This window comes from Rhea pennata, chromosome 2 (genome assembly GCF_028389875.1).
Source record: "Rhea pennata isolate bPtePen1 chromosome 2, bPtePen1.pri, whole genome shotgun sequence".
Lineage (NCBI taxonomy): Eukaryota > Metazoa > Chordata > Aves > Rheiformes > Rheidae > Rhea > Rhea pennata.
The window spans coordinates 130,120,986-130,134,634 of NC_084664.1; the positions used below are offsets into that span (position 1 = coordinate 130,120,986).

The 13,649-nt window shown below is 39.8% G+C and overlaps 1 protein-coding gene across 1 annotated transcript; it reads left to right on the forward strand.

Moving 5' to 3' along the window:
• Positions 1-12,228: 12,228 nt before the first annotated feature.
• Positions 12,229-13,439, forward strand: MOS (MOS proto-oncogene, serine/threonine kinase). Its single transcript, XM_062570354.1, has one exon. It carries the CDS (start codon positions 12,277-12,279, stop codon positions 13,321-13,323), a length of 1,047 nt encoding a protein of 348 aa, XP_062426338.1. The 5' UTR covers positions 12,229-12,276; the 3' UTR covers positions 13,324-13,439.
• Positions 13,440-13,649: the final 210 nt, after the last annotated feature.

Consider the following 13,649-nt stretch of genomic DNA (forward strand, 5'->3'; position numbering starts at 1 on the left):
TTTTCAAATTTTGCAAACTACTCCTAGATTTTGAGCTTAGGAGCATTTTATTTCAAAGTGGGCTTTTAGCTCTGCTTCAGGACTGCTTCCTCTGGTTTCTATGAAACAGATTGCTTGCTTACTTACATCTTTAGTTGAATGATTTGTTCAATATTGCTTTTTTCTTGTCACCTTTTTAAAGGAAAGAAAAACACTTACAGACAAACAGAACACAAGGCAAATGGAACAGAATGTAATTCTAGTTTAAATCAGCAACCACAAAAGCACAGAGGAGGAACTGGGTTTTATTCTCGATCTCTCACATCAGTTGGAGATGAAGGTAAATGGACTTGGTTCCTCCGGTGGGCTATGTCCCGTGTGGAGCTGAGCACCTGCCGCTGCCCCTGGAGCCCAGGGGCGTAGAGAGCGCTCGGCATCTCCCGGTCTGCCCATCGTGTCCGAGACTGTCAGGCAGGGGAGGCGTTTGCAGCCTTGATGGACAGGGCTGTTTGCTCTGGGCACCATACGGCTGCGCGTACACACGTCACAAATTTCAGATCTGTCAGGAGTATCTGTTCTGGCGCAGAGGAAGTTACTTCTTCAAGTGTTGCAAATTAGTTTAATCTTTGCTGCCACTGCCAGTGCAGGATATTCTGACAGACTAATCGCCACATTGCTGAAGGGATTTGATGTGGTGTATCTAACATTTAGCGAAAGACAGTGCCATCTGTTTATCAGTCTCAGTTGCTGATTAGACTTGATAAAAAAAAACAACAGACCCTTTGCCAACACCCATTTCTTAGTACATAGCCAGAATCTCTACTACTTTCTTAGTGCCTTAGCTTCCTGAAAAGGGATTGACATTTCACTTCAGAGTTAGACAGACATTTCACTTGAGAAACAGGGACCTCAGACAAGATATTGAACCTCATTCAGTCAGGGTTTCGGTTGGTGGCTACGTTAAGTATGTTTGCCACTGAACTAGGATGTATGATTACGTGGAAGCGGATCGACACTGTAAGCAATATTCACATGTTAGTGCTTTCGAATCTTACTTAGGCGAAGTCATTATTGGCCACTACTAAAATGTCATTTTTTTAAACCCTGTTTTCTAGATTTCAGATTGATTCTTTGAGGGAGGGGGGAGGGCTGGCTGATCATGCACCACTCTTTGTGCAACTTCTAAACTTCTAGTAAGGTTTTTTTTTTAATATATATATTTTTGTGTACTTGTTGCTTGTGCTTTATTTAGTAGTAAATTGTGGAATAGAGTGATTTATTGTTAATTTGGCAGTAGCGGTTTTTAAAAACCATATACTGACTGAAACATGAGCCAGAGCTGATTGCTTTATTAAGCTAATAATGAATGTTAAGAGTACATATCTTCAGGATCATTTGCCTAGTGAGCTAAACATGTATTATAGGCCAATATTTTTTAAAATAAAGCTTGGTCAACCTCTATGTTACACATATTACAAGATATAGCACTTTCAAAAAGAAAACCTAAACCTTTTAAGAAAATTTCTTACAGGTTATGCTTTTTATTATAAAACCTTTTATTATAATTTGTTTCAAGTGCCATTAGATTACATATATGTAGGCCTTTGGTATAATGCTTTGTGTACAAAATGGTAGACATTGTAATTTTAAACAGGTACATTTTTACAGTGTTTTCTTATCAATTTGCTATATTGCACAGAACCAGTGTGTCTTTCTTAAGGGTTTTACAATGGTTTTTACTAGGTTTACATGTTTCAAACTACACTGTCTTCTACTGCCATTTTGAATACCAGTCAAAAAAAAAAAAAAAAAAAAAATCAGAAGTTCATCCTCACCAATGTCCTCTGGAGTTTCGGATGATAAACTTGCAAAAATCCTTAACGTGCAGTATCTGACAGATTTTTTTATCATATCTTATCATCACTATGCTGCTGTCTGAAGTTAACTTAGGGCCTGATCTTGCATCCGTAAATGTCAAAGGGAGCAGGATTGCATCCTTGGTTATGTCTGTCTCATACACTGGTTTAGCAGCTCCTCCTATGTTCTTCTCAGTCTATAGATAAGCCTCTAAAATACATGTACTTATCTGCTATGAAGTAAATCGTGTAGACTTAGCTGTCCATCCTGCATCCTCCCAGTGTAGAAGTAAAACCACAGCCTACTTAGAATTACACCCAACAAAGAAATAATACCACAGTAATTCAAAGTGTGTTTGGATAGTCCCAAAGTTTTTATGTAATAAGGGTGTCTTATTTTGTTGGAAGGCAGTGTCTTTTGATAACAGTTATCTAGCCCTGGAAGTGACACAGAACTATTGCTAATCATATGTAAACACTTTTCAGTATAAGCTTCAGTGGTACAGTTGAACCAGAGTGAATGTTTATCTCCTCAGAAACACTCCTGCAATATTGTTATATTGGATCATGCTGCTAATGTAACTTGGGATACAACTCCTCTCATGGTGCTACAAACCTCCCTGTCTCATTCAGATGTATTTTTACCCATAGAAAAAAGGACTATACTAGACCTATAGTTGTATGATATATTTTTATACTGTGACTTAATTTGTCATTAATGAACTTTGTACAACACCACAATGTATTCATATGCACTTGCAAAAGTAAAATTTTGGACATGCAAATTTAAACGCTGACAGCCCAGCTCTTGTTCACAAAAGTAGAAGATGACTGTTAGTTAAAATAAAATGTGGGCTTTTTATATGGTGTGGAGTGAAGAACATACTATATGTTACTAAAAGCCTTTGACTTTAGATAAAAACTGGGAAAGTATATTGGGGAATGATGATACACCCAAACCAGACTCGGATTGCTGAAATTATATTTTTAGCTAGTGAAAAAATTGTTTGGACTTGTATGCTAAAATGTTTTAATGATAAAAGTTTTGAGTCAAAAATAGAGAAAAAAGAACACAGAAAACCCTGCATTCCAGACTGAATTTGTATATGTTTCTTGCATTTAAAATTTGCTATCCTGTGATATGGGAAATTGAGTTGCTTATCATGTATATGTACTTTAAAATGTATTCACAAACTACTGTTGTATTTGTATAAAATATAGACAAAAAGATTGCATATATATTTTTGTGTATAAGCTCTGTAAAATAGCAATCACATTATGAAGCTGCAGCAGAACTTCATTTTAAACATTCACATCCAAAGAAACAGACTATTTATTGTCCACATACCCTGATTATAAAATATACCTTGCTGCTATTAAACAATAGTGCTGCAGCTTCTTGTGGCCTACAGTGTTATGTTTGCTGTACAAAAATATGTGAACTCCACAAAATATATCAATAAAATTACAGAATGGTTTTAGTTAATGAATAACTTATGCCTGGCATTTTAATAGATAATCTTGATCTGCACGTTTGGAATTACAATAAGTAATTATAGAGTACAGGAATTACAATAGTAATAATAGAATATACTCAGTTTGCTGGGTATAATTACTTTGATTTTGCAAAGGTATAACAGTATTTCTAATTTATGACTGGTAAAATGTCAGTTTTTCAGAAAATCTTACAGCATAAGTATCTGCATTTCATGATTTCACCAAGGAACAAATTGGATGATGCTAATTTATCTGTGACAAGACAGATCTGAATTGAAAGACGCAGTTGAGCTTGCCATCAAATCGCACTTTGAAACTTGCTGTGAGAAACTGGAAGGTGAGTTTGGGGTTTTCACAGTGGGACTGGTCATTTGGAAGAAGTAGGTAAGTTATTCTCCATCACTTTAATGGAAGTAATTTATATTGATTATTACAGTTTTATTGTAAATTATGCAGGTTTGGCATGTGTTGGACACAATGGATGTGTCTCTGAAATGTTACTGGGAGAAACTTCTTTACGTTGCCTTGTCCCACAGACCTCCTGTCTGCCTGGATCGTTGCAGTTGAAGCCTAAGAAGTCTGGCTCCGGTGCGTTGAGACAAGAGCAGCCTACACAGAACTGCAGACAATTGCCTCTGTGCTGGTTCCATATAGTAGTTTCACTATCGTAGACTGTTTGACTGGAAAGTAAGAGACTAGCATTTGCCACGTGGCTGTTTCAAATTCATTTGATTTTGTGACTGTATTCTGTTAATACCTCAGCACTGTCTGTGTTTTCCTGCTTTTGGGTTCTTCTATTCAAATTCTTTAATTTTTAGATTCTTCCTGTACTCTAGTCTGAGATAAATTATTCTTCTAGAGAATTGTTGGCTTTTGCCTTCTCCTTACAAGGAATTTTTCCTTCCATGTTTTCCCTACCTTTTTCCTCTGAACAAACTGAGCACTTCTGTGTCACAGGCTTCTAACTTGTTTGGGAGGGTTGGCCAGATTATATTAAATATGAGTCAAAAGCTCTACAAAAGCTCTAGAGCTTTCCCTCTTGACTTCAAAGGTTTCTTCCAGGACTTGTTGGAGGAGTTATACTGTCTAAAATTCTAGCCATGACTAGAACCTTGAGTCTTCTTATGCAGCATGTGAACTGGCAGGGCCCAACAGGGAAGGATATTTTGTGTATTTTCCTTTCAGCATATTCTTACTGCCTAAAAGAACAACTAAATTCTTCCTTCTCTAGTAACCAAGTGGGTACAAAGTCCAGGTGTCTCATCTCTATTCTTGGAAGATAAGAGTCAAATAAAATGGTAAGTTAAAGGTTTTACTTATGTGGTGAGAGACTCTTAAGCTCTGTGAGTTTATTTTCTCATCTTGTTTCTTCCTTAAGGAAGGAAAGGGATTATGCATTGTTGAAAAGGACATCTGGAAAGATCACTGGAGTTGTACTGAACAACAAGCATTTTCCCCCTCTCTTGCTCTGTTCTAGCCACCCTTTCCAAAACTCACACTGGGAAGTACATCAGACAGGCAACATCTTGACTAAAGCTGTGAAGAATGAGATCCCAGTATCCTCTGTATATCTGCTCTCACTGTCCTCCAGCAATGGAAAAGAAAGACTATTCTAGTTTCCCCCTTCACTTCCTTTTTTTTTTTCATTCTCATGTATCAGCATGCCCTGAGATGAAAAATGTTTTTCAGAAAAGTCTAAAGCAGTGATCCAGAGCTGCTGCTGGAGTAGGAGGAGCTGAGCAACCTACATGGTGTTGGCTTCCCTGCTTTGCAAATCAAAACATTGTATTAATCAGATAGAAATTAAGTTTTCCAAAGTGGCAGTTGCTGTAGTTGGCACAATAAGACTTTGTGATCATAAACAGGCAGCAAGTAGGTCAGCAAGATAAGCTCTATAAAAAAAATTAAGGCTGTACTTAAAAGTGTTTTAGAAGATTAACTGCTACATATCATTATTAGCTATATCCTTTAGCAAAGAAACAGCCACTCTGTATTTCCATTTTCTAGCACAGTGGATATAGTGATGGTAAAAATGCTAGACCATGGAAGTGGTATGAAGTAATATGTTCCAGCTCACGTGTTATATGCCAGGCAATTCAATACAAACTTTCTCTAACACTAAACACAACATAACACAGTATGGTGTGTAACATCTTGCCCAGTATTTTTATTTTACATAATTATACTTACTTGTTTTAAGGGCCTGTATGTCTTTAAGGACTTAATGTTTTCAGAGCGACCTGTATTTTAAAAATGCAGTTAACAGTTGTGCATTTCTTCAATGTCATTCTCACTCAACAACCTTGTCTTATTCAGGGATATTTGTGCCGTAAGGTCACCAGCTACCAAGTTAGTTTGCCTAAGAGTGGACTGAAAAAGATACCAGCTAACAGCTGAGCACTCTGAAAACTGGACTATAACAATACATACTGTGGTTAGTTTAGAAATCATTTGCATGGATCCTTCGTAATTTGTGTATGCAATTAATTTTAACTGTTGCACTAAACTGCAATGTATAGAGATGAACGATTTGTTGTGTCATTTTCATGATCAGTCTGAACTCTGCTTGATGCATGTAAAATAATGAAAAGTACTAGAATAGTGACAGTTTCAGAAAACCAGTATATTGCTTAAGCTTTTATGTATTTATGTGTGTATATATATATGGGGGGGAGGTAAGCAATCAAACCTACAAAAGTTGAGAAATTAGTTTTGTTTTGTTTTACATCAAATAGTTTAAGTCAAAAGCTTTTGTTTCCTAAGTCCAAAAATGGGTCATGTGGTTTGTAAAGGTATTTCCTAGTTAATACAACATTTAGTTTCCCAAACAAGTATTCTTCCAAATACTTGATTAATCTATGAGAGACAGCAATTTATCTGCAGAGTGCACAAACTTCTACAAGGAAGGTGTTTGTCAGCTATCCTTATGTAGTATTAGATACAATTTCAGTAGAAAAGTTTTGTAGGCTGTGCAGTTGAAATTAAGCTTATCTCAGGCTTTTGTATTAAATTGTGACACACAGAGTCATGGGTAAGTCCTTAAGTCTCCTCACAAGTACTTAAATTGAAGGTGAAAGTAAAACATAGAATCTGTATGGGTAGGGAAGCATGCCATAATCAAGCAACATCCAAGCTATAACATATCAACTATCAAACAAACACTAATGACAAGTAAACATTGATGTCTGTCACCTAAAAAATGTATCTCCTCTTTTACTTTGTCAGTGCATGGCTTGTTATGCCAGTAAGGTACTGCAGGATTTTTCAGTAGTTTTCTGTGCTTCATACAGCTTAGGCACGTTTTTCTTCAGCAGTATTTTACAACAAGCTTCTTTCTGTTCACCAATGCAAACCATGTAACCATGTAATTGAACTGTATGAAACATTTTAATCGGCAGATTTAATACCCTGTAACTCATGGCAGCCTCTGGTAATTTGCTGTGGCCCAACTGAGTGCCCAGATTATTATTTCAGAGCCACTGAATTTAGCTAGTCCTCCTACCTCCTCCCCTGTTTGCAACACCCTATAGTTGTGCTATAGTAGGAGCTACTGTGCTTGCTGTGGCTGTGTGTTTTAAATAGTAGTGGAACTAGAGCTGGGTATTACCTGTGTTCATGGGACTGTGTGAGCTGTTGGGATACTCTGGCCCTCTTATACATCATATGATCAGCATCCTCCCCTTCAACATAAGAATTCAGCCCTGAGCATCAGCATTAAGTCTGTTGTACCTGGGAAAGCAGCTGTCACCAAGTGGTGGACTAGCACTAACCTTATCCCCTAGGCCCTTTGTTAGAGTGGTCCATTTTTCTTACTAAGCATTAAAGCTGTTTTCTAGTCACTAAGCTACAAGTCTCAAATTCCACCATTACTCTTTATCTCCCTGTGATCCAGCAAGGCTATTAATCAGCTTTGCTGCAGGGGCAAGACTGCAAAAACAATCTTGGACAATTTCATTGAAAATACTGCATAAGCGGCCAGCCATATGACAGCTGTAAACCTGCCTGGATAGGGACTTGCCTAGCCAGAAAGTATTGCTATGCATCAGAGCCTGTATTTCATATTGTATCATCTTTAGTTTAGATTCTCTTAGCTTGTCTCACAGTGCTCTTTTGCAAGTGTGATATTAATGCACAGCAGCAGGTCCCAAATTGTGATCCCTGGTCCATTGGTGGTCAATGAGGCCACAGGTAAGGTGGCTGTGAAACCTCATCTGCCTTGCTAGTGCCTTCAGTTAAAACCTCAGTGCATGGTGGTAATGAGAACCACTGCTTCCTACTCTTGAACACACAGAGTACCTTACTGGGGAGGAAAAAAGTAACAGGCAACTGTTTGGCAATGTGTGTTTGAAACTTGATCTTGTTATTTATAAACTAGGGTTTAATCTTTGTAAGTGTTTATTATTATGGCTCCGTTCTAAAGATGAGCTCTAAAATAGTGTCACAATTCTTGCAGATGTAGTTGTTCTTTGCATTCTGAATTTTTTAATGAAAATATGTTCATATTTGCTACTCCAGGAAGCCATTTGTTCCACCAAAAAAAAACCAAACTCTACATATGAACTGAATTCTTTTCTGCTTGTGCTTTTAGTCAAAAAATGGTTAAGCAATGGCCTAACCTCAGAGCAAGCTGTGTGTATGGACTGGCTTCAAATAATGGTATCACTTTCACCTGTGCAATTGATTATATCAGAACTGCTTTCATGCAAAGCAGAATATCATCTGAGGTCAATGAGGTGTGTCTGGAAGCAGCATTTGGACTGTAAAATGCTATATGAGTAAGAAAGAATGTAACTTGATCATCAAATCCTAAACTGAGATCACAGAGACTGACAGTAATGGAGAAAAAAGAAAACTTTGGTTTAAAACTGGGGGGAAAATCCTAGAAATCACTAGGGTACAGGCTGAGGAACCCCCCCTTTTTTTCTTTCTTTCAAAGTAGGACTGTAATTGAAGTACTTAGGAGATAAATTTGAATCCTTTAGCAAGATTATAAAGTAAGTTAGTAGAGACACAATACTATCTTTATACTGTAAAGCAGTTCCTAGAAACCATTGAATACTCAGGCCTTGAAGGGTTTGGTGTATTGTACACCAAACAAATGCCCAAAGAAATAAAGTAATGATTGTGGAGAAGAATACAATTATACACCCTTAAACTCTTTAAAATCAGTTTTAGATTTCAGTTCTGTCCATTTCATATTTTAGGCAAAAATCTTCCACTTAAGAACCACAATAGTAGTGTACCTTGATCAAAATCAAATTCTACTTTAAGAGCAAGGGATATGTTTGGTATGTATCCTCTGTTGTACCATGTTATATCCATATAGTTCTTTAGATTATAAGTCTCTCGGTATCAGCACCATCTTCTGTCATGCAAAGCAATGAATAATAAAAGTAACATTAATAGCTAACAAAAAGTTCTTGGTATATGATTGAAATATAAACAGGTGTATTCAGCAGGACTGATTCTGTGTTCCTTCTCAGCTTGAAGCATAGATTAGGTTGAGCAGCTGTTGCAGCATCAGATACACAGATACGTTTTACTTGTAGAAATACGACACGCAAGCCTGGAACATGCCCATCGCAGCCACAGGTTGTTGTGGCTGTGACATACATACTGCAGCTTTGGGGTTGCAGACTGTATATTCCCGTGTTGTCATTTTTAAAAGCTGCTGTTATCCATTTGTTCTCAATGACATTTTAGGCAGCCAGGGAGCTCAGACATGCCTGTTTGCTGCTAATGTATTCTGGTTCATACAGCTTCCTTTTTCCTTGCATTGCTGTTGCAATAGTAGTGACATGGGAGCTGCCTGGTGCTTTGCAGTGGGTGGCCCTGGGAAGGGAGCTGCTCCCCCTGGCAGCGCAGGCTTGCAGCCCTACTCCGCTCCACAGAGGGCTGCACTGCAGCCCCCACACCAAGCCCACAGTAACGTTGGAGCTGAGCGTGGCTGTGAAGTGCAACAAGGCCATCCTGCAGTGATAATGTCTCACGGGACGTACTGTGCCGTATCATTGGCTGCCTTACAGGGAAGTCACGTTTATTAAGAATATAAGTCTGGCTGGTTTTAAATGTGCTTTAATTGCATTCATGTTGAAAGAAATTCCATGTCCCCCTGCTCCAGCCTCCAGCAATCAGCTTGAGACAAGAGAATAAGTTGAATCAAGTCTCTTTAGTTCCCAAAATATTCCCCTCTTCATGTTCAAAATTGAATTCAGTAGATTCCCAAAGAACAATGCAACACCCATGCCATAAATTCCTTGCTCTCTCCATGACTTGGTTTAGGAGTCAGCATCACTATAGGCTGAAACCTGAGATAGGAACAGAAAGGTTTTTAGCAGAAAAGGGTAACAAGAAAATTACTTTAAAAAAAGGACAACCAGAGGAATGGGAGGATGTGGATTTTGAAAAAAATGGTATGAAAAGTCTAGTCTATCCTCCCAAATGAGACTTCAGACAAAGAAATCTGGGAACAGTCCTAATACAGACCCTCTGTTTTATGAGCTTATATTTTATTATTGTGTTCTGTAGCATTCAAAATCCCTACGTATACTCCTATAATTGTCTGCCTGCTTAACAGCCCCACTCTCAGACCTTTTCTCCATGCATCCTTCTTCCCACTCCCTCAGCCAACTTCCCCTGCCAAGCTTCTCCACTACCTTAATCTAATGAAAAGAGGCTGTAACAAGTACACTTCTCTCACCAGAAGGCTGAAGTTATTGGCGAATTTATAGCAGGGATTGTCTTTCTGCTGTTTTTATGTAGTATATGTGGGCACAGAAGCCTATGCCAGAATTACTGCCCCCAATCACTCTCAGAAAATAATGAAGAAAGCTTTCCTCTTTCCAATACAGACTCATCTGTCTATTGCAGCCTGTCCTTTTCATCACAACTTACTCCCCCAAAATACATTTTCTGTGAAATTTTAAGTGCAGACTTTTGCTTAAAAATGTAAAATGACAGTGCTGCTCAGAAAAAGAGTATAGAATACCCACTGCCCCCATGGCTGCTTACTTTACTGCATTCTTAAAATTACACTCAGGTTTCTTTGGTCTTTTTTCCCTCAAAGTGTCCCTAAGTAGCTTATGTTAATGCAGTGCCTTGGGCAGCAGCAGGATATTGCCTAGTTGTGCCTTACACCTGTGATGGCTGATCCCTGAAAGATCCCAGGGTGGGATAGCACCAAAGGAATCCAGAGACCTTATTTACTATTAGGTTCCCTTCTGATAGGGGCTAGAAAAGGGGCACCTTCTGTTGTCAGGAAGCCCCACTGGCAGCAAGGGCTGTTGACAGGCCCCTCACATCCCTAGGTCTCTGCACTCCACTATATAACAACTTCTATAATGTATTATTAACACCTATTTTTCTAAATCCTTCCCAAGTAACTTGTATCACATTAACAGGTGATAACACAGATTCGCCATCCTCATTAATCTCTGCTCCAAGTTCATAAGCTTGTTTCGCTGTGAATTGCAATAACAGTTTTCTCTCCTGACAGTCTCCAGTCTCAGTACCAGATAAGATCGCCATCTCTGAGTTGCTATAGAAAGATGTGTTTGAAACCCTCTGGCTGAGCTGATCTAGAGTTCAAATAGGGTCAGAAGATGTCTTTGGGACATTAGGCTTTCTCATTTGGGTAAACAGCTGAACCCTTCCCAAGGCAGAGAATTTTCCAACTCTTCTCTGCTTCCGCATGTTTTGAGTGCTGCTGAGACTCCTCTCGAAGCATCCGCACTGCATCCTGCTCACCAGTGAAGGAGAACAAGAGGAATAGAGAACAACAGGAAAACATTGCAGGAACCGTCTGCAGAGCCACTGCTGCCCAAAGGTAAACTCAGGAGGAATGGGCACCACGGACCTTTGAAGTCCCATGAAAGATCGGTGTCAGATGTCAGCAGAGCTGACATCCAACTGAAAGTGGTGAGGGGTGAGGAGGCTGGAGGTAGTGTCAGGTTTTCCAAGATACTTAATTGTCTAAAGTACAGAAAGATACTTCCTGAAATGTTCAAACTATTTAGCTGCATAAGTCCCAAAAGAGTGCTCCAGTGCATGGGCAGTGCAGCAGGTAACGTAACACTGAGGCAGTTAGCATAAGCATTATAAACCTGTGAAAACAGAGTCAAGAGAGCAAAAGCCACTCTGAAAAAGTATTGAAAACAGGAAGGCAAAGCTATGTTTGTTTGATTTCTACCAGAACGGCTCCATAACTTTAGCAGTAAGTTTACTAAACAGATTCTTGAAATAAAACACCCATCGTACTGACCGCATGGGATGTGATGGGAAGACAAGACAAAATCTCTATGTACAATGCTAGTTACTATATCCAGCAGGTGAAACAGAGCAATCATTTGTCTTTGTCCTGCTATTAACCTGGCTGCTCTCTGTGGACAGACTTGAGCAGCTAAACCGGTCCCCTTGTTCCAGTCATGTTTAAGTGACAGTTCTCTATGAACTCACTTTAATATATGTAGTTATTCCTGCCACAGGCTAATCAAATGCTAGCACTCAGTATTTCAGCTGCTTCCTCTGACAGTGACTTTGAGTTGCTTAATGCATCTGACAGTGATCATTCTTGCTTGGAGCCATGTGAAATGCATTCACCAATCTCTGTGGTTCATTTACTGCTGGGGCATTTTACTGGAGGCATTCAATAGATAGAGTATCTTTCTTTTCTCCAGATCTGACAAATTACAAGAAATACATGTGAGTTAATATATTTCAGTTTAGAAACCATTTGCCTTGATGTTCTAGAGATTTACTTAAGGGTTGGAGAAGAATGTTTACAGCTGAACCTGGTTGGGATTTAACTAGTAGTGACAGATGCAATTCATCTGGCAGATGCAAAGAGAGGATAAAACAGACTTGGGACAATATTGCAGTTCTTTCTGTCAGGGGGACTTTCAAGTCTTTTGTCCTAGTGATTGCTTGTCCTTCTCTACATTTCACTATGCCGTCACCTATCCCTCTCAACCGCCTTCTTCCTCTGGAGTTTTCCCCACCTGTGGATTTGCGACCCTGCAGCAGCCCCTTAGTGATCCCTGATAAAGGTGGAAAAAACTTCTTGGGGGGAGCCCCTTCATGCCGGACTCGCCGCCTGCCCCCTCGCCTGGCCTGGTGCTCCATAGACTGGGACCAGCTCTGCCTCCTGAAGCCCCTAGGCTCTGGGGGCTTTGGCTCTGTCTACAAAGCTACCTACCATGGTGCAACTGTGGCTGTGAAACAGGTGAAGAAGAGTAGCAAAAACAGGCTGGCATCACGACAGAGCTTTTGGGCTGAGCTGAATGTAGCCCGTCTGCAGCATGCTAACGTGGTACGTGTGGTGGCTGCCAGCACCTGTGCTCCTGCCAGCCAGAACAGCCTCGGCACTATCATCATGGAGTATGTGGGCAACATCACCCTGCACCATGTAATCTATGGTACTAGTGATGTATGGAGGCAGGGTGAGGATGAAGGAGGATGTGGCAAAAAGGCCCTGAGCATGAAAGAGACTGTGTGTTATTCTTGTGACATTGTGACTGGCTTAGCCTTTCTTCACTCACAGGGTATTGTGCACTTGGACCTGAAGCCTGCAAATGTCTTCATCACTGAACAGGGAGTGTGCAAGATCGGAGACTTCGGGTGCTCCCAAAAACTGGAGGATGGCTTGTCCCAGAGTCCCCAAGTTTGCCAACAAGGGGGCACATACACGCATCGTGCCCCTGAGCTCCTCAAAGGGGAAAGAGTCACTGCCAAAGCAGATATCTACTCATTTGCTATCACCCTCTGGCAAATTGTCATGCAAGAGCAGCCCTACCTTGGTGAACGGCAATATGTCCTCTATGCTGTGGTGGCCTATAACTTACGCCCTTCTCTGGCTGCTGCAGTCTTCTGTGAGTCACCTGTGGGCAAAAAACTTCAGAGCATCATTAGCTGCTGCTGGAAGGCTGATGTCGAGGAACGCTTAAGTGCAGCCCAGCTGCTTCCTAGCCTGAGGTCCCTTAAGGACAGCCTCTAGGAAAAACTCAAGATTCTTAGCATCTCTTTTATTGTTGATTTTTTTTTTTCTTATCCTCCTGTCACCACTGCCTGAACACAATGAATTTAGCCTCTGTGTGGTCTAAGAGCTTTGTTGCCCCTCCTTTTTATATATATAAAAAAGGAACTGCTTTGTTATGAGAAGATTACAAATAAAGAGATTAACAAAATTGTTTTATTAATGTGGGAAGGGATAGAATCAAAGATGAAGATGTTGGCAAATATGGCTCTGATTATTTTGTTGTCTGCTGCCTCGCTCAGGAAAAAATGGGGAATGCAGAAAAAAAGCTATTTTCGAACAAGTGG